At 47.3% G+C, this 21,019-nt stretch overlaps 1 protein-coding gene and 1 pseudogene across 1 annotated transcript; one reads left to right on the top strand and one right to left on the bottom strand.

The window, feature by feature from the left end:
- The first annotated feature begins 46 nt into the window (after positions 1-46).
- Mon1 (vacuolar fusion protein MON1 homolog) lies at positions 47-20,881 on the top strand. Its single transcript, XM_077629459.1, has 8 exons — positions 47-428; positions 4,804-5,082; positions 7,314-7,673; positions 8,546-8,721; positions 9,242-9,362; positions 12,449-12,724; positions 14,504-16,414; positions 16,845-20,881. The coding sequence occupies exons 1-7, from the start codon at positions 150-152 to the stop codon at positions 14,642-14,644; spliced, it is 1,632 nt and encodes a 543-aa protein (XP_077485585.1). The 5' UTR covers positions 47-149; the 3' UTR covers positions 14,645-16,414; positions 16,845-20,881.
- LOC144096638 (uncharacterized) lies at positions 15,904-16,554 on the bottom strand (annotated as a pseudogene).
- Positions 20,882-21,019: the final 138 nt, after the last annotated feature.

Genomic DNA, 21,019 nt, shown 5'->3' with positions numbered 1-21,019 from the left:
GCAGGAGCCTGGTAATATACGGGCAATTTTTTTTTACCCTCCGCCTTTGACTTGCCGAGTCATGAGTCGACTTACGAATTGTTGCAGCATTTATTAGCAGAGCGCGGCGCTGCTCGAGTTCGCTGCGTGACTGCGCTGCCGGCGTCGTCATGGCGTCTACCGAGAGCGACGGCAGGAACGGCGAGCGACAGATTGATCCCTCGACGACGGGCGATGCGAAGCTGTCAGATGACGAAGGCGACATTCCGAAAGACTTCGAGCCCGGCGCGTCCAAGGACCCCATCATACTGTCGGTGGACTCGTCGTCGGACTTGGAGAGCCAAGCGTACGCTCAGGGTGACGGTGGGATGTCTCCGCGGTCGCGCTCCAAGAGCACCATCAACGAAATCGAAAGGTCCGCCTCGGAGGACGACGTTCCCTCGGCTAAGGTGCGCTACGGCATGTGTCAGTGCCTGCCTCCCGCTAGTGGTGCGGCCTTCGGTGCCTCGACTTAAAACTTTAGCGACCAGTTCGTGACAGCTATTGCCACTCGTCCTAGGCTTCTGTGCGTTTGTTTCCTCGATGTATCAAGTCGATGACAAGCACATCTGATCGAGCGAGAGGAAAAAAGGGAAAACAGATTACTGCATTAGAATCTATTTTCGTTCTGCATTCACTTACGTGCCTTTCTTTTTAAGTAACAAACTGTCACTTGCGCACTACTGAGTGTTTAATCCGGAAAAGTTCCTCTTGCGCTGCTAAGCACCTCATCAAGATTTGTGTGTGTTGGCGTGCCACTGACTCTCTGAGAAAAAGGTTGCTGGAGGAGCCCTTGCAGCATCTTGGCCTTAGTTTCAGCAGCCCACTCTTGCTATCATTTGGCGCCACCACATTTGGGTTCTGCCACAGATCTGTTTGTACCGCTGTTCTAAATTTCCTGATAGAATCTCACCGACTGCCTTGCTAAGTGTTCCAACCTTTTCTTTTCTGTCAATTACTACATTTTGACTAAATCATTAATATTTAATCCCTCTCTTTATTATTATTCATATAATTTTGAAATCAAAACTCTCATCCCTCTACTGTTCATGAGGAAGAATTCACCGGTGTTGTGCTCCCACGTGCTTGTCCTTTTTAATAACTGTGTTCAGGTGAATAGCCACGCGATTCTTGGCCGGTCCCCCAGTGTCGGTATGTGCCATCTTTTGATAGGCTAACAACAACAAACATGGCCAGAGGATACAGCAAACCCAGTGGCACCTTCAGCCTGCTCTAACCTAACCTTGCGCCATTGTGCCCCTTCCCAGGTGCCCTGAAGTCGCAATGGGCACTGGTGGAAGTGAAGCCGGCCTCTCTCTGGGGTAACGGGCTCTGCACACAGAGACTCCCAGCCTGGTGCCACGGCTGGACTAGCTGTGTGCTGCGTCTGTGCTTCAGCCAGCGCACCATAAGCCCTGTGCAGCTGTGCGCAAGGCTGCACGCTGTGCCAGCCGGCAAACCAAAAAGAAGCCGACTCAGTGGCTCAGTGGTTATGGCGCTCGGCTGCGGACCCGAAAGGCGCGGGCTCGATCCTGGCCGCGGCGGTCGAATTTCGATGAAGGCGAAATTCTAGAGGCCCGTGTACTGTGCGATGTCAGTGCACCTTAAAGAACCCCAGTTGGTCGAAATTTCTGGAGCCCCTCACTACAGCATCCCTCATAGTCCGATTTGCTTAGGGACGTTAAACCCCCATAAACCAAACCAAACGAATCTGGAAACGATCCGATCTCGGAGCTTGCAGTTTGTAGCTACTTTGCCGAGAAGCACAGTTTCTTAAACGGACTTTTTTTTTTAAAAGGCTCAGTTTGTGCTTCACAATAATGCACAGCTTCTGGCCAGATGGATTCTTTATTGTAGCATACCTATGCAGCAAACAAGGTTCTGCAGATGTAGGACGGCTTCGTCATCAGAAAAATGGCGGTGTGCACTCCATCTTAGCTTCATTACCGGCTTTCTCAAGTGTAGCGATTATGAGGAGCCTTGACGGAAACCCGAAACTACCATCTAAGTCTCTTAATGTGCTATCTGATAGCTATGAAGGGGAGTAGGAGGCACTTTTTAAAAACTGGAGACGCTAGCCTAGTAGTGTACCCGGTTGGCCACTCTAGGTGAGGGTGAAAAAGATAAGCAAAGCACGTGCACACAAAACATGCACACATGCATGCATGACTTTCACAGGGTGTGTATGAGACCCGTGTCCTTGAGGAAGTTTAATAAGAGGGTTCTCATACCACATTGTGTCAAAGATATGTCACGCCAGAGACCAAGTACATATGTCAGGTAGAGTGTGATGATGATGACAATTTTTTATGGCACAAGGGCAGCTTTGGCTGAAGAGCGCCATGGCTCTCGGTAGTTTTCATTAAACAAGGTGGGGCCAAAGACCCATTTCCCAAGCATTTCACCCCAGATAAGCTGAGCATTAGACTAGGAGAAAGCTTGTACTCATTCTCTCGGTGGCTACCTCGCAGCACTGGGGATTATCAAACCCCGTGCCTCCCGCATGCAAGGCAGATGCTCAAACCACCAGGCCACCGCTGTGGTTTACCAGGAAGAGAATACAGTCCTGTACCCTCTTATGCAGTTTTCACTGTGCTTTGGGATGCCGTAAAATTACAGCAGCGGGTGATTAAGATGCTGAGGTCAGTGGATAGCCGGAAAATCTGATTTTGTGGTGGCAGTAGTTAGTGCGCACTACACTGAGGTGAATCCGATGGAGGCAAGTGCAGTCATGTCCGTGGTTACAGAGCATGTGGAAGTCACGGGTGGTTGTGGTATAGGTAACCGTATTAATTTCGAGCGCCCTGCTACAGCAGCCACAAGTCTCAGTCCACCACTTCAAGAGAAAGGAATGGGGATCACCTCGGAGGAACCATTTTGTGCCATTTTCGCTGTGCCATCAGTGTGGTCGTTCCTGCAGTGCTGCAGTGAGCATGTAGCCGCTGCAGTGCAACACTGGTGGAGACCACAGGCTGCAGTGTGAAGACTGATGACATTGTCATGGTACAAAGGCAGAGGCTCTTTGCACAACCAGCATTTTAGCTCAAAAAGCACATGAGTCCATATCTTCATTGTTTTCTGGTGCCACCAGGGGCACCAGGGTGCGTTATTCCCCTCCATCCCGAGAAAAAAAAAAGTGGAAACCATTGGTGGGATTCACGCTTACTGTTGAGGGTAAAAGAAGAAGGTGGGAAGAAAGTGACAATACGCGTGAGTGCTTTCAAGTGCTGCTTGAAGTGTGGCTTCGTGCATAGCACATGCACTACCTCAGGCTAAAGGCGATGGTATGGACTTTCCAATTTATCGTCGGGAAAGACTTCATAAGTCACATCCGTAAAGTGGCACAACGCTTTGTGTGGTCCGGAGTAGTGGCTGAGGAGTTTTTTCAGATAAGCCCAGGCGGTGGACAGGAGTCCACACTTGGTCACAGGGTTGCTATTCCAAGGGTCCCTGTTGCCCTGTGGCCACGTGATGTGTATACGAGCAAGTTGGTGGACTTCCTTAGTGTACTGGGTAAATTCCTCAGCATGTGGTGTGAGCGCCTTATTGTCATTTGGGCACAGAAGCATGGCATCCAGTATTGTTTGCACATTACACCCATTGATGAGGTGAAACAGCATAAAGTGAGTCGTTTCTTGTAGAGCTATGTTATACACAAATGTTAAGTATGGGAGGGTCGCGTCCCAAGTCTTATGCTGTACATCTATGTACATTGTGAGCATGTCCACTATGGCTGCAGGTGGTAGGCAGCAGTCTTGCTCCTACACGCGTGATGACTGCAGCTTGAGAGTCGGTGAAGATAACTCCTGCTGTAGATGTATGCTTCAGGATATGGGGAAAAGCTGCTCATGGAAGCAACCAGTGCTCTGTGGCTGAGTGTTGCCGAGGCTGTGGTGTGCATGGATGCTACATGCTGACTGCAGAGATGATGCAGGTATGACGGAGTTGACAGTGTGAATGTGGCAATGCTCACTGTGGCATCATATGATGTAATCTGCATCTTCCAGCTTGTTTGTTGGTTGTATGAAGGAACTGAGCAACTGCCGACAGGGTGGTAGCTGTTGAGCACCCATGTTGCTTCTGTGATTGTTAAGGCATGATGTTTACCACCACGCTGTTCGTTTGTGGTAGGGGGTGTCACTTTTAGTTCTCAATTGAAACTGGGCATGCAATGGTCGCAGAGATCTGTCTCAGTGCACTCATTTTTTGCATGCCTTTTGAGCAGTCCAGTTTCCACTAGTACTTCTAACACGAAATCTATTTAGTTTAGTCTGCGGAGATGTGTGTGCTTTCTATCCATTTTGTTAAGGCCTGCTTCACTGGTTCAGAGTCCACTTTCGTTATCCACTGGTCTGAGTTCGGTCTGCTGCTACTCTAGTGACAGTGCAGACTGAAAACTGAATGAGTTGCTATGCTGTTGCTAGCTTGGGGAAATTAGTGTGAAAGAAAGACTAGGGTAGGAAAAAACCACTACACAGGTTGTGATTGTCAACCGAAGGGTTTACTTTAATGATATGGTTAATATATGCCATTACACTGCTTGTGTATTGGTCTTGCTGCTCTTGGTCTGTATACAGGTCTTGTTTGCATTTGTAATAATGTCTCCTATTCATTCAAGTCTTTCCAGATGCAGCAGAGAATGTCCTGAAGTGTCGGTGACACAATAACTTAGTTTGTGCCAGCATAGCTGTTCCTGGGAGTGCATTGCTTTCTTGTTGTTATTGACACTGACACTAGTTCTAACCTGGTCGTAACCTGTGTGCCTGGTGGCCGTGTTGTGCCCAGGGGCGCCCCTCTTCAGAGGCCTCGGAGCCTGGTGTAGACATGCCGTCATCTGATGACGTGGCCGAGGCCAAGAGTGCGGCCGACCTGCTTGGGCCCGAGCTGGGTTCGCTCGCCGACGACTGGGACAACCATGCGTGGCGGCAGCAGGACAAGCATGTGTTTGTGTTGAGTGATGCCGGAAAGCCCATCTACTGTCGCCATGGCAGCGAAGAGCAGTTGGCAGCTCTGGCGGGTGTCATGCAGGCTCTCGTCTCCTGCATCGGCCTCTCTGGGGACCAGGTTGGGCCTCATTTCATTGGTGGCTTCGAAATCATCGTGACACTGCAGGCGTTTGTTGAAGTGCAACAGTGAATACAGGGCAAGTTTTTGCAATGGCATAGCTGCTCCAAAAAGGATGAAAAAGACAATGTGAAGAAAGAAAGTAAATATGGAACAAGTGCTAAAGTTCAGGGGTCCAAACAACCATTAGCTTCTATGAGGTGGCCTACAAGCTATGTCCCGAAAGAGTTGCTTCAAAATGCTCATCAGGAGCGGAGGAACTAAGTGTGGTACAACATTTCACTTTTGTGCTTCCTTGCACTTGAATTCTCACCGCCATTCTCTCTCTTATGCATTCGGGGGTGTTGCCCCACTAAGCAAGGCTGAGGCTGACACTTTTGTTTGTGGGAACCCAGATCACTGTCTTGAGCACAGGCCAGTGTGAATACTGACCCCATCAATGCCAGCTGCACTGTTGTGTTAGGTGGCCGTGTTGCACCATAAGACCGAAAGGGAACATTGCCTTTGTGCAGCTTTTATGTGCACTGCATGTCACGGCAATGCAGTCTACCTGCAGCGTGTGGCAACTTGCCAAAGCTGGGGACATGGTCAGGGCTTCTTTAGTGGCACACAACACACATGTTGGGCTGCATGGTTGGCAAACACAGGGACGAACTGAGATGAAAGCCTGGAAAGAAAACTCTGTATATATGGGTGGACTTGTGCCTTCAGAGACGTAGCGATGTCCAGTGGAAGCCTTGCTTCATTGTGTTATCCTAACTACCACCACGCAAACTTGTAGAGGCAGTGGATGGGCAGAAGTGTGGCACTAAAAAATTCTAATATTATGCTGTTTCTTTAAAGAAGATGTTTTGGTTGTCACTCGTGGTGGGACAGTTATTAAGCGGGGACGCTACTTTGAAACCCCGAAAAATGGCCAAAAAATTTGAGTTTTGATTATTGTTTTATCCACTTGCATGTCTTGTTTTTTATGCTATCCCAATGTCTCATTGCTGAGATCGACCGGGAAGTACTACAAAAAAAATTGTTTCGTGAACCACGGCATCTGTGCATGGCGGGGAAATGCCCATACGATGGGCATTTTTCTCTTACGATTTTTCTGCCAAGATGCTCACCTTGCAGAGCAGATTTTTTCACAGCTGTTTTATCTATTTTGACCCTGTTTATTTTGTTGCACTCTTAGGATCATAGTGCAGGTCCCAAGAGCGCAATTTATAAATTTAAATTTCTTGAATTAAATTTTCTTCTCACTCTAAATGTGTCATTGGACACTGCATTGCAAATATTCAAAAACAAAATTTGTGCTTTGTGGAAAAATAAATCGTAAGAATGTCTTGAAGTAGAAATGCAATGAATGTACATTTTCTTAACTCTGCAGCCTTGTTCACAAGATTCAGACTAAAAGTGTATATTAGAAAAGGATTTTCTGGACATATAAGAGCGAAATTTTGTGAGTAGGGAGAAAATTATTTCTGATGTGCTCACTGAATTTCATGTTATACATCAAGAAAAAAAAAAATCTTCCCTGAAGCTGCATTTCCCCTTAAACCAGCTGTGTGCTTACTATGTATAGTACCTGCGTGGCTGACAGTGCAGCAGCTTCTCTGCTGCTGAGAGACAAAATAAAGAAGAGGGTGGGGCGCGATGCAATAAAAACATACCGGTGTACAGGGCTTGAAAGTGTCAAAAATAAAATATGGGGTAGGCTGCATTTCATAAAAGGGTGCCTGGCATATCTGGCTGCTCATGGTGACAGCAGTACATATTGAGGCTTAATAGTATATGAGTACGCATTGGTAGAAAAGCAGTTAAACAGGAAACAAGCCAGAGTCCAGTTTTCAGAAGCTAGGCAGTGTGTATGTTTTTCGGGTGTCCTATATGCTTGTTCACAAGCCATTTCTTCTGCAGTGGAAGTTCAGTTGCTAGTCGGTACTCCTCTCATATTTGTTTTGTCCTTGGTTTCTATTTTCACTTCTTTTGTAGCAGTGGATCTTTACTGACTCATTCACATGTGTGCACGACGACATAAGCGCCAGCATCTTTAGTCGTTTACTACTTCTAGTGCTGCATTGTGACGGCAGCTCTGCCTTTTGCTTTGAACAGAGAGGCTCTTTCTTATGCAAGTGGTGCTCTTGGCCGGTCAGCTGTAGGCATGGATTGCTTTAGCACTGTCCTCCTGCAAAACACTGGTCCACGTTGCACCTGTGTACCCTTTCCCTGCTGGTGCCCAGGTGCGGTACGTGAGAGCGGGCCGCCTGCGGCTGGCCTTCCTGCTGCGGCTGCCCCTGATCCTGGTGGCGGCCACCAGCCTACCCCTCTCCCTGCAGCAGCTGCAGGCGCAGCTGGTCTACGTGCACGCACAGATCCTGTCGGTGGTGACGGCCAGCCAGCTGGAGCGGGTGTTCAGCCAGCGGTGCAACTTTGACCTGCGCCGGCTGCTGGCCGGATCGGAGCGCTTCCTCGACTCTCTGTGCGACCTGATGGACCGCGACCCCAGCTTCCTGCTAGGGGCTGTCCGGTGCCTGCCGCTGGCGCCCGTCCTGCGCGACAACATCACCCAGGCCATGCTCAAGCACTGCGCCAAGCACAAGGCAAGGGGTGGGGCCTTTTCAGTGGAAGCTTTGAATACAAGCCAGCTGAGCACGTGCTTTGCCGGTCTTCAAATGAATTACTGATCGATGCATATGGCGTAGCTGATATGGTCTTTTTTCCTTTATTGCCTGCCAGTACAAAGAGGTGTGAGGCTGTGTGTGCACAAATAGCAAGGGTAGGTAAATATGTCTTTGAGTACCCCACTTTTTTTCTCTTGTGTGCCACACGGTTGCTTTCCAGTGTAAATAAATGTGAAAGCAGTAACATTTGAGGCATATACAAGCCAGGGTGATGCATGCATGTGGTGCACAATTTTTAGAATCTTTTACTTGTGCTTGTGTAACCCACACCTTTTTCAAGTTCCTCGTGTGAAAAGAGAATGCCATTTAAGTTACAGGGCTCTGAAGAACGAATGAAATGCAAACAGAACAACTGGAATACCAACAGCAGGTTGGGATTTCAGTTCGGAGAGATTTATCCCTTTGCAACTGCAGTGACTGGTCTTCAGAGGAGAAATATAAACCCCGTCTATATATATATTTTTTTTTCGGCTGCTGGCCCGAAAAACGAGAGTTCGATCCCGGCCGTCGCGGCAGAATTTCAATGGAGACGAAATTCTAGAGGCCCGTGTGCTGTGCGATGTCAGTGCACGTTGAAGAACCCCAGGTGGTCGAAATCTCCGGAGCCCTTCACTACGGCGTTTCTCATAGCCTGAGTCACTTTGGGACGTTAAACCCCCGTAAAACCAAACCAAACCTGTCTATATTTGTGCTCTTTCATTTGCTACTGTTATGTTTACTGTGCTTGCGTATGGATTGTTTCAATTCTGCTCCTCCTGAGTACACCTGGCTCTGCCCCCTGGACCGTGCAGAAGCTGGTGTTTGGCCTGCTGGTGGCTGAACAGCAGCTGGTGGCACTGGTGGGCATGCGCAAGTACCAGCTTCACCACGTGGACCTGCACCTGCTGCTCAACCTGGTGCATGCCTCGGAATCATTTAAGACGGCTGAGGCGTGGACGCCCGTCTGCCTGCCCAAGTTTGACCCCAGGTAAGTTAAGTGAGCTGTGCTCTGATCATGTGCTTCTTGGCACGGGAGATGTTCGAACAGGTTTTGAGGTTGACCCTTTTTGTGTAGCATGTAGCTTCTAGCTGTAGCGCCTAGCTAGAAGTCTGCAACATCTAGCTAGCCGTCTGAAGCAGTGCTGTGTTTTCAGCATCCAGTCTCTCTTCTGGACGGATGGATGGATGATAATGACTTTTCCCTTTGTATCGGGCGGCAGCTTGCGCCACCTAGCCTTTGTTGTCCCCTCTTTTTACATTATTTGTCTTTTTCCCAATTTTGGTTTTGTTTGTTCCGTGTTGTGGGTGGCTGAATTAACACCTGTTTTTGGGTGCGTACTTGAATTGGTGAAAAAATGGCACCAAACCATGCAAACCACAAGAAATAATGAAGACGAGGCACAGGCGCTTTGTTCTTTCGTGTGGTTTGCGTGGTTTGGGGCTATTTTTTCATTCTTGTGTGTGGCTAAGTATAAATCAATTGGTTGTTCATCTTTCGGTGCACACAGTGGGTTCCTGCACGCGCACGTCTCCTACCTGGCAGAGGGGAGCCCTGCCTGCCTGCTGCTGCTGACCGTGGACCGGGACCTCTTCTTTCCCCTCCAGGAGTGCCGCCGCAAGATAGCCGAGGTAAGGACCACTCTGGTGCCACTCTTCCCTTGCGCTGCTTGTCCATTACGTACGACTCCGGTATGTGGTCCTTCATTTCAAATTCTAATGCTGGATGCTGGATTGCTCCAGCTGATGAGTGAGTGCTGCACAGTAGTCCTCATTTATTTATTTACCCTCGGTACCAGCGTGCATTACAGTGGTGGAGAGAAGACAAGAACAATACAGGTGACATAAGAAGTCAAAAAGCAAGAATGTCTCAAAAATCTGCGTAGCACTGGAAAACTGAGATGTGTCCATCAGAACATAGAAAAAAAGACATCATTGAACAGAATAGCGGCAGCACTAGGAGGCTACAGTGATTTTCAATAATTCAAACCTCATTAATTCTAATTTCTAGATAGTTCGAACTGCACGACTTGGTCTGTCCACATGGGTTGTGCCACAGATAATTCGTACTACACGCCGCTGTGCCTGGGCGGCCTGTGCACGCAGTGAGCCAAAGAACGCTCCCATGAGGCTGTGGCCGCCTCTTTGGAGATGTAGAGAGGGCAAAAATGGCGCACAAGGTCACTGGCGAGGCGCAATACTGGGTAAACGGGAAAGGGCAGGAATCAGGTGCGTAGCAACGTCTCCAGCATTCCGAATCCGAAACCACGCGGTAGTGCAAAAAAACCAAGACTTCCACGAAGCGAACAATATGAGTTCTCGCTGCTGTTTGCTGCCCGTCTGTCTCTGTTTTCCAGTGCCCTTTGCTTCACGTTCTGTGCGATTAGCTACAGCCATAGCTGTCAGCTGATGCTGTGTGTTCAGTTGCAGTGATTTAGAAGTGTCATCCATTTGTGGTAATTACTATGACAAAACACTTCGAGAGGAGACTGAAACCATGCGTGAGGTTAACGCTGGTATGTTATTGAAACAGCGTATCACCAAAACGCACGCTCATTGATTCGGCAGTTTGCAACTCATGGCTTGGAAGCTGGAAATTCGGGCAACGTGTTTGCAGCTGTACTGGCGAATTTCGCTTTTCGACCTGAACGGCCACACAACCTATGCGAAGCGCAAGTGAGAATTTGCGAGTTCTGGAGGTTACAAAAAGGCGGCAGCCAGGGGACGATCGCACATTGCTCGATTTTCCAGCCTTTCGACCACCCTTTGCGACTCCGGTGCAGCCTTCTGCTGCGCAAGTAAGGACGTGCCAAAAGCCGCCTGTCTTTTCAGTTTTAAAGGCAAAGTACAGGCCCGCTGATAATTTCAGGCCTTAGACCAAAAGGCGTTGGCCGTAGCCTTTTGGGGAAAAAAAGCAGGTGATGACGGAATATTTTAGAACAATAAAAAAGAGTAATTTCACTCCCGACTCCTTCGCAGTGTACCGCATATTCGGTTCACTTTCGTTGTCGGCATCCTCGTGGAGTTCGAATTAATGAGCTTTTACTGTACTTGTTGCATTTGTGGATAAAAAAAAAAATGTTGCGTTGTTAAATAGGCCTTCCCAGTCAATAGCTAGTACTTTTCTATTTAGAGCACGAGCTGTTAATGGCAAGCTCCCATGATCCACATCCGCGCTAGCTCGTCGGCGATCATGTGACCAACTTGGCAGGTTGTAAGGAAGAGAGGAGAATCAGGGGAGAGCCAAGCGGGCTTGCAGGTGAGGCAAAGCAACAGGGTGAGCGTCGCGGGGCATCATACACACACCACTGGTGTTGACAGTCAGTCACAGACGTGTGGCACCAGTGCTGAGAGTGCACTGACGTGTCACGTCATTTGAGCCCAGTGCAGAGACCGAATGCACCGACTTGCCAGGACAGTCACGACGAAAGCACCCACATGGTTGAGCCGCAGTGGTTTCGTGCAGATACTTGGGCTCAGGACGTTTGCTACCAGCCTGTTAGTTACCACATGCTTGGCTTGCAGCACTAAAAGCATGCAAAACAAAAATGAGGCAACGAACAGAAACACGAGGCTTGCCAGGATCTCTGGAAGTTCTCACGTGCGATGCGGATCAAGGAAGTGAGGTGCACGAATACTCCAAGGTTCTTGGAAAATGGTTCAGTGTAAACGGTTCCGCATTTCGCACAGTCAGCTAACGCTTACATCTGTTGCATCAGGGGACAAACATTGGTCGATTTTTTTTTTCTTTGACCAGCACTGACACCATTCCTGCTGTTGTCACACGATAACAAAATGGAGGCAGTTACTAGCTGTAGGGATTTATTCAGTGTTAGAAATCTGTGGCAGATTTACTTGTCCTCATGCTGTTTAACTTATATGTGCTGAAACTTGAGGAATTTAATAATTTTAAATATTTTTGATGTGAAACGTTGGTCACTAAAGAATTCAGAGTCATGTAGGATACTAGCAATATCACTACCTGTTGCGTGTGGTAAAGCTTGCAACATTGACGTTGACTTTAATATCGCATTTCTCATCATGCGTTTGATTTTCTTGTTTGATTTTCTTGTGGAATCGCAACGTAGTCAACGGGGTCGAATCTGCTGACTGCTTCCAGAGATTGGCAGCTCTTTCTGATCGCACACAATGCACAAAATGAGTGCACACAACGCAACGCTTCCAATGGAAAAGTGTTGAGCCCCTTGAACCTACGCTAGTGGCCGCAGCTTTTCAGTCAATAAACTTTAGAGTTACTGTGCCAAAAAGCGGCCTCCTACATGCAGGACAGTTTGCATATGTGGGTTAGGCTCGGAGTCCATACTTGCCTGTTTTTGTTAAGTAGACTGATACCCTGACCTCTTAGGTCAAACAGTGCTTTTTACTCACACCAGTGACAAAACTTTGCTGCAGGGCTCACCCATCTCATTTGGCACTTCTGCTGTAGCCCAACTTGAAATCAGCATAGATCACAGGTCATTGCCCACATTCTCTCCAACCCACATCAACTCTGTACGTGGGCATCACCTTATGGGCTTGGGTAAGAATGCCATTGAAAGCACGGTGTGCCTCTTCCACTTCGCACATACTGTTATTTTGTTCAGGCAGTGCACAGGTGGAGCTACTGCTGTGAGGCTAACTTATCTTGTTACAAGCACAACACAGGATGTCTAGTTGCAAAGGTCTGCTTCCTCGCCACACCCTCTCCTTCCCCACAGAGCCTCCAGCGCAAGGGCTGCCTGGAGGCCCTCCGAGAGGCGGCCGTGTGTGGGGGCTACAGCGTGCGGGAGGCCGGCGTGCCCGAGCTCTACCACTTTCTTTACAAGAGCAAGAGTGGTGCCCAGCTGAGCAGCCCCCGGCTGGAGGCACCCTGCTCCAGGGACCCAGACCGCCTGCTGGCCCAGTACCGCCTGCTGCACCACCGCATGTACCAGCCCGCCTGCCCGCTCAAGATCCTCTTCTGGGCCACGGGACGGGAGACGCTCATGGGATGGGTCAGTAGCCGCCCAGAAACTTGGTGGCAGTTCCTAGCACTGGACACATAGCTCCAGCGCCTCGTGGCATCGTGAAAATGCAACATACAGAGGTCTGTTACTGAGTTCTCAACCTCCATGGGTTGCGTTTTCGCGATGTCGGTTAACTTTGAACAACAAAAACTAAAGAACTGCGGTGTGTAGCCTGAAGAAATTTTGCACACCTAACGGAATATGCATGTGCCACACGTGCTAAATACTGAAATGTTTGCTCAATTAGAGAAGAAGCAATTGAGCCTCTAAAATGCCTCTTTTTTTTTTTCATTTTTGGTCTTAGAATGCCGGTTTCAAATAGGTATCTACTGGACCAAAGAAGGCTGTGTCTGTCCTGAGGTTAACACTTCATTTAAATGGCGCAGAAGCAGCCACACTTTGGTGAAGTAGGTTTACCAAACTGCAGAAGAACCGACAACTGAGCTAGTTGGTGCATCATGGACATGGTAAAAAACAGCGCAGCGACGACGGACACGTACGAAGACGGACACCACTTGTCCGTCTTCTTTCTTCGTACGTGCCCGTCATCGCTGCGCTGTTTTTTACCACGTGCAAGTTTACCTAATCACTGCATGCAAATAGGCAAGTTGAGCGGAAGTATTGTTTTACACTGTTTCTTTTGCTCACTCTACTGATACCAACAGTTATTGCTACTATTAGCAGCTTGTACCACCTTGATTAGTGCACTTTTGTTCTTGAGCAAAACTGCCCATAAAGCGAATCACCATAATAACGAATCATGAGAAATAAAAAAGATATTCAGAAAAATAAGAACAGTTTGTGGATAATGTTTGCATTTATGTGTAGTAGTATCAGTGAAGTGGTAATTAGACAAAATCTTAGGAGCCCCTAGTGTGTTACCGTGGTAGTCATTATTTTTAAAATAATATGATGCAGTTTGAAGTGCCTAGAAGTCTATGAGATGCATGGTGGCCTCTCGTGGCATGTTGATGTATCCCATATTATGACTGCTCATATACCATGGACCGTCAGTACATCTCTGTACTTAGTCGGCAGACAGCTGCTGAAGGCGGCTTTCAGTGTAAGACAGGCCCCTGGGAGAGCACCCTTAGCAACCGTTCTTGCAGTATAACAAATGGTAAGGCACGGTGATGAGCACCATTACACTGGAAAGCATGAAACCATGAAACGAAGGTATCATTCGGGCATTTGCACCTTTGCACTGCTTTTCACGGGTGTACAGCACTGAAAATGCAAGAAAGGAAATATCGTGGTCCTTATTTAAGCATGACGAGATTATAGGGACCCTAATAGGCTCTGTGAATTTTCGCTCTGTTCATTGTCTGGACAGTGAGTTTCCATATTAATGAGGTGAAAATACTTGGAAAAAGGTTGGTGGCTAGAAAAATTGTGCGTAGTTCGAGTCACCCATAATAACAGGGGTCGTATTAACGGGGTATGACTGTATTTAAGCTGCTTGCGTAATGTTATGTCGTCCCACAATGTTAATGTTAATTCGTAATGTTAATGCATAATGTTAGGGGTAATGTTCTGCAGTCCTGCGGGCTACGCCTTAACGAAATTCACGATACTGCATTTTAATTACATACGTGGTGTCCAAACCTTTGCGTTTGATGGCGCACTTTGGAGGAGTGTTGCATTTTTTTTTTTCTGGTTTGATATGCATGACTGCAGTAGAAAAGTGCTTTCTATATTCGCCTTGCAAATCAGTGGAAAATGACACCGCTTGATGAAGCCCTGTGCCCCCGTCTTGTCTCTTTGCAGCACATGGCTGGCTTTGAGCTTTATGCAGCCTTTGAGCCTCTGGTGAGCAAAGACACGGCGGTGCGTGCCATGAGCAAGCTACTGCACTGGATCAAGCAGGAGGAAGAACGGCTGTTCATCATGAGCTATGCCACCCTGTGAGCACACCGTGGGCGCTGGCATCTCTCAGGGCAGCTAACTGTGTGATTGGACAGAGCCTTGCTGTAGAGGAGCGGATCTGACTTCCACCTCTGTCTTGTCTAGTCACCGTTCATTTTGAGCGCGGTCATTCCCGTGTGGCACATGCAGAGAATCCGGCCGTCACCGTCATCAGTTGAGCTTGCTGTACACAGTGTTGGATGTGGCAGTTGAGATGCAGTGCACCTCACAGCAACGTCATCGCCTCTTGGCATGTCGCCGTTACTTGTGAGATGAGACCACCTTGCACCATGGAGACTTGTGGAGAAGCTTTGCCTTTGGCCCCTGCAGTGCATTGGATGCGTTCCACTGGGTTTGTTGTTGGCAACAGTGCACCACGTTACGTTTGGCAGAAAAGTGATGCGTCACAGGGACTGGAACTGGCGAGGGTTCCCACCTATCTTCCAATTTCACAGAGTTCTTGTTAGCAATAGTACAACGGACACAATAGCTGTGGTATTTGCGTTGCCTCTGCAACCGCTGAAGAATCTTGTCCGCGATGGGTGCATTCTCATAGGAGGGGGCTGTGTCATTGCAGTGTTACCCAGTTTGCGACAGTGAATAGCCCAAGCTATGCTCAATGCGATAACTTCAGTGTGATGTGTTAGGGGTCCTGAATCGTGTGATCTGAATACCAAGTGATATTTCATGTTGGGGTGTTGAGTAATGCAGTGTGCCATCTTTCTGTGACCTGGTGCACATTGTTTTGGTATTGTTTAAAGTGCTAAGCACTGCATGCCTGAGTACCATACAATGCAGATTGATTTGTAAAAGCAGGAAAACAATGTCTACAAGCACAGACGCTGGCTTAGCGATGTATTTCTGTAGTTCACTCAGTTTTTTTGGCTTTGATTCTGGGTGCCTGTTCTGTTAGTACAATGCCCTTTATGTTGCCTAAAGTAACAACTTTTGGAAGGCTGCAGAGGTCAATAGTATTGTGTTTAGCTTTTTGGTACTAGACAATATGCAGAGTGCAGATATATCTTCCTTATTGCTAGTGGGCCACAAGGATTACAGTGCAGACCGTTTATAACGTAAGTCGCGGGAGTCACGAAAATCTGCGCTATAAGCGGTACCACGTTATGACCAAAACATCGCGTTTTTAAGCTCTTACTCATGCCAAACGGGCAACCTACCTTTCAAACACAATTTATTGCACATATTGCATACACATACAAAATAATTGCAAATTGAACACGAACAATATTTGCATCAAAAGTGCATCAGCGGAAGAATGCGATGATTTTTGTCTGGTGGTGTTTTTTCACTGCACTTCCAAATGATTTCGTCCTCAACAAGGCCTAAACATTGAAGCGCTTTGTCGCTCAAACTGTTTTTCGTGCAGTACATTCTCACTCTGCTCAGGTATTCGAGCGCATCTTTGCACGGCACATCTGGCACAGGGTCTACATCGTCCTCGCTGTCAGACTCATCTTCGGTCGCAAGCTCCACACCACTGCACACCGCTGCGACAATCACATCATCCGTGCTTGCTTCCTCGCAGACAGCCAACTCGTTTTCATCAGCATCGATATATTCTTCAAAACTGTCCGCTGCAGAAACAAAGTTAGTCTCAACAAGGCCGGAACACACGTCGTCGGTGTTTACTGCCTCATCGACGGCAACGTCGCTCTGCTCATCGGTTTCAAGAGCCTCATCACGTACAAGTCCAGCCTTTCGAAAGCACTTACTTATTGTTTCGGCTTTCATCTGCCACCACGAAGCAACAACCATGTCGATGGCATCCCTTCATCATCATCATCAGCCCTACTACACCCACTGCAGGGCAAAGGCCTCTCCCATGTCTCTCCAATTAACCCTATCCTTTGCCAGCTGCATCCACCCTTTGCCTGCAAACTTCTTAATCTCATCCGCCCATCTAACCTTCTGCTGCCCCCTGCTACGCTTACTTTCTCTTGGAACCCACTCCGTTACCCTTAAAGACCAGCGGTTATCTTGCCTTCGCATTACATGCCCTGCCCAAGCCCATTTCTTTCTCTTTATTTCGACTAGGATGTCATTAACCCGTGTTTGTTCCCTCACCCACTCTGCCCGCTTCCGATCTCTTAACGTTACACCTATCATTTTTCTTTCCATGGCTCGCTGCGTTGTCCTTAACTTAAGCTGAACTCTTTTCGTTAGCCTCCACGTTTCTGCCCCGTAGGTGAGTACCGATGGCATCCCTTAAATGCACCTTAAGGGGCTGCTGTTGGTGCATGTTAAGCAAAACTCTTTCGCAGATGCGCTTCTTGTAGAGTGCCTTTACAGTGGCGATGACGCCCTGGTCAAGGGGCTAACTTTTAGCGGTAGTGTTTGCTGGCAAAAATTTCAAGTTGACTGCAGCCAACTTTGGCCGGACGTTATGAGCAATTGTCAAGGATAAGCACAACCCGCCGCTTCTCTGCCACCATATCCTAGTCAAACTTGCAAAGCCAGCTCGTAAACATCTCTTGCGTCATCCACGCTTTTTTGTTTTCTTTGTACGTCACTGGCAGGTACTCTCGCTTTTTGAAGCAACGCGGCCTCGCCAATTTTCCAATGATAAACAGGCAACACTTGTCGCTGCCGTCCATATTTGCGCAAAACAGCACAGTTATGCGCTCCTTTGAAGACTTCCGGCCAGAGCAGGGTTCGCCTCTCAGAGTGCAGTTCGGCAGTAGGTTATAAAATATGCCAGCTTCGTCGGCATTGTATATCTCCCTGTCAGCATATGTCGACAGTATGGTTTCTAAATTTAAGCGGAGCCAGACTGCGATGGACTCGTCGTTAACTTCTCCACTTTCGCTGCACACAACTTTGCAGCTGATGCCATGACGGTCTTTAAACCATTGGATCCATCCATTAAGTGGATTAAAGTCACCTAAAAGAACACCAAAGCACCGAGCTTTTTGTTGGAGCATGGGGCCACTTACTGGTATGCTCTGAGCCCGCACTTCTTGAAACCACCTGAAAGGTGTCACGTCCTCGTACTTGGACGCACGAATTCTCTTTCGTGATTGCGAAGACGAATCTTGCTGCAGTTGCTGCCGCACCTTCTCCCAATTCTTGAAGATAGTCGACATGGTTGGGTCGGATATCCCGCATTTCGCCGCCACCGATGCCTTCTTCATTCCGCTCTGGACGTTCTTGACACGTTCCTTCGTTTCAATCGATAAAGCATGCCGCTTTTTGACGCCGCCGCCATTGCAGAAGAAGCCTGAATGCACGGCGTGCACGCACAGAAGACAACAAAGAGACTGCAGTGGAAAAAAAACGACGACGGCTGCGCTCTGCTGCGTTGCTGGCTCTACCCTGCACTCTGTGCAGCGCATGCCCGGATTGGGCACTGCTACCATGACGTATGTGGTTGCATTCCCTCGGGCATCGCATCGGGGCCGCTTGCTCCTTCTCCCTCTCTCGTTTCGTGGCGCGCGTCCGCCGGTCTGCCAAGCTCTCTTTTCGCTGTTGCCCCTGCCTCCGCACATATATACTCGGCTGGTAAAACGGGGAACGAAGCTGCGCACCGTGCCCGAATTTCATGGTTGCGCTGCGACCTTCAACCTTCCAAAAACCGCGCTATAGCCAGTATTCTGGTTCGCGCATCTGCGAATTAAGCAGTCGGCCTATACATTGAAGTTCTATGGCGGGAACACCTGTGGTCAGAGAAACCCGCGTTTATCCGGTTCCGCGCTAAAAGCGGTTACGTTATAAGTGGTCTCCACTGTATATCCAAATGAAGCACTTGTGTGAAAGTTTGTTTAGGGATTTTAAAGAAACAGTGTAGCACCACCCTAAAGGCAAAAGGAATTCATTATGAACCCGGTAAAACCAGTGGGCTCCGAAGTTGCAGGCAGGCCCATGTGTTGGCCTTCAGCAGCTGAAATGACCAGCTTGAATCAGGACCACAGTCTTTTCTTAGCAGGTTCTCTTTGAACAGGTGATATGAATGTACTGCGTGATCTAACAGGCGCTGCTCCTTGTCACTTTTCATGCAGCCCGCTATTGTGTATGAGTATTGTTCAGGCCATGAAGAAGTGCTGTCCTCTCTGACATCACATAGCACTACTGAATGCAGTGAGAATTTGCACATGTGGTAATGATTTTAACCATGCTGCACACAGGAACTGAACATTCCCTGGGATCACTTGCTTGTTCCAAATGCCTTTACACTTGTGATTTAATGTTCATATTAATAGAGGCAGCTTAAATCTGTGTGTGGGAGCAGGAGCATTTGCAGTGTTTAAAGTGTTTATCCACTGAGGACATGCGGAAAGAACTGCTTGCTCAAGCCTTGGCATGTGTTGCTTTCTGGGCAAACGCGTTGCAACCTATTTTTAAAAAATCCCGAAGGGCTCTGTAGGAGCGTGTGATGCTTGCCCAGTGCAGCAGTTTTCACGCGTCTTCTGTTGAAAGTTAAGTTGAATTTTATTTGTCTTGTTCACTAGTGCAGATTGCGAAGGTTTGTGCATAATGCAAAACTATAATGGAAGAAGCTTGATGGCTACCAATCTGTTACAGGCTGTGGTGGCTTCCATACCCAGACTAATGCATTACGAAGTTGGGTACTCAACAACAGGTAAACAACTACACAGAGAACAGCATTACGAATGCATTGTGCTATTTCTAAGCATATTTGCTGCAATACTATGCACTGAAATTTGAGACGTGTGAATACAAAAGTGAACTTATCATTGCACCAAGGCCAATAAAATAAAAGCAATAAGGTTAAGAGCTAATCTAACATTCACTCTTTCATGCAGAGAGTGTTACAGCCATGGTGAAAATTAAACTTGCACTGCAGTTGAACCCGGTTATAACGAGCAGCATGATTTTCCGAAATTTGTTCACTATATCAAATATTCTGCTCTATCCACACCCAGTTTTAACGAATTTCAGTATCCAGTTCATTATACAGGATGGTGTGAAGTCGAGCAAAAATGCACTAACAAAAGCAATGCAATGACACCACACATATCTGCTCCAAAAACAATTTATTGCACAGATTCTTAGTGACAATATTTGCACGGTATTACTATCTAACTGTTATCTAGCAGGCTCGATAAGGGATGCCTATTGAGAACCATTTTTTGAAGTAAACATCAACTCTCGTGTCCTATATTATTGCGAAATAGTTCTTGGCAGTGGCAAAATAATAGACTTGTCTTACCAAGCTGCAAAAATACTACTGACATATGAGACTGAAGTGCATTTACAGTGTGCTACACTTTTCTGTTCTTTGTACATATAGTTAAAAAGTCATTTATTTTAAGCCAGCCATAAGCCCACACATTGAATGTTTGCTGCCCTGTCTGGTTTGAGGTTAATTTTCTGTTTCTCTACAGCAAGTCCTGTTGATCTGGCTGAATTTTGATAGGAGTTCACAGTTCTTAGTTTTAGTTAAATTTTGTTTTTTTCTCTCTCTAGAGAATTATGGTATAAAAAGGGTAGCAGGCAGAACTTCGTGACATATTGCAAAGCAAAGTTGTGACGTTGGCCGAAGTCAGCTTGTGAATTTTTTTAATGCAGCGCTTTGTTTTTAGGTAGGTTTTGGAGAACCAGTATTTTTCTTTAAATATGCAGTTCACCTGCTGTGTTGAGTGTACTCAATACATGCCTGAAAAAAATGCGTGCCCTGCTCTCTGAAAAGCTTCTGAAATGTTTTGTGAAAAAAAAAATCTCTACTTTCTGATCGCTGTTTTTGTTGCTTCGTTGCATCGCATTCTGTGCAGCAGCTTTTGAGTGATATCACGCATATGTATGTTAATAAAACTTTTTCTGTTTCCTGTTCCTTGTTCTCCTAGTTGTGGAGGTTGATGCAGAGTAGCTGCGAATTGATGAAGGCAGCAGTCTGTCAGATGGTACAGTTTAAAAGCAGACTCCCTTCAGTGCAGATCGATCAGCAAGTTGAGAGTTGAATGCCGCAAGGACATGCTGCACAAGTTTAGCATTGATAATTCGTAAATGTTGAAGTTGCGTGAGACTAATAGCACGCATTTGCCTGAGTGGTGAGAATGAATATTGTTGTGAATTGATCTCATGAACTATGTTGAATGAATCTGGTGTGGCAAAACGTTGGGCATGGTGGAATATGTGGTGCGAGCATATTGTGCACTTTTGAAGTGCGCAGTTAGATAGAAAGGAATTGGACCTACCTTGCAGTAATGTGCTGTGTCTGAATAAAGTATGCTTTGTCTCAATAAAGGGGCTGGTGAGGAACGCTGATGGGTGTTCTTTCCTTTTTCTAATTCTTGGGATGTGAATTCAGCTGTGCTTATCTGTGCTTATCAGTTTACGATGCACTTCTGGAAATGTGAACTGCATATTTGTGCACAGATTAGACTGGGGTAAATAGTGTAAAAC

This window comes from Amblyomma americanum, chromosome 7, assembly GCF_052857255.1.
Source record: "Amblyomma americanum isolate KBUSLIRL-KWMA chromosome 7, ASM5285725v1, whole genome shotgun sequence".
Taxonomy (NCBI): Eukaryota; Metazoa; Arthropoda; class Arachnida; order Ixodida; family Ixodidae; genus Amblyomma; species Amblyomma americanum.
The sequence above is the reverse complement of the archived record's forward strand: the minus strand, read 5'-3'. Positions and strand labels throughout refer to the sequence as shown.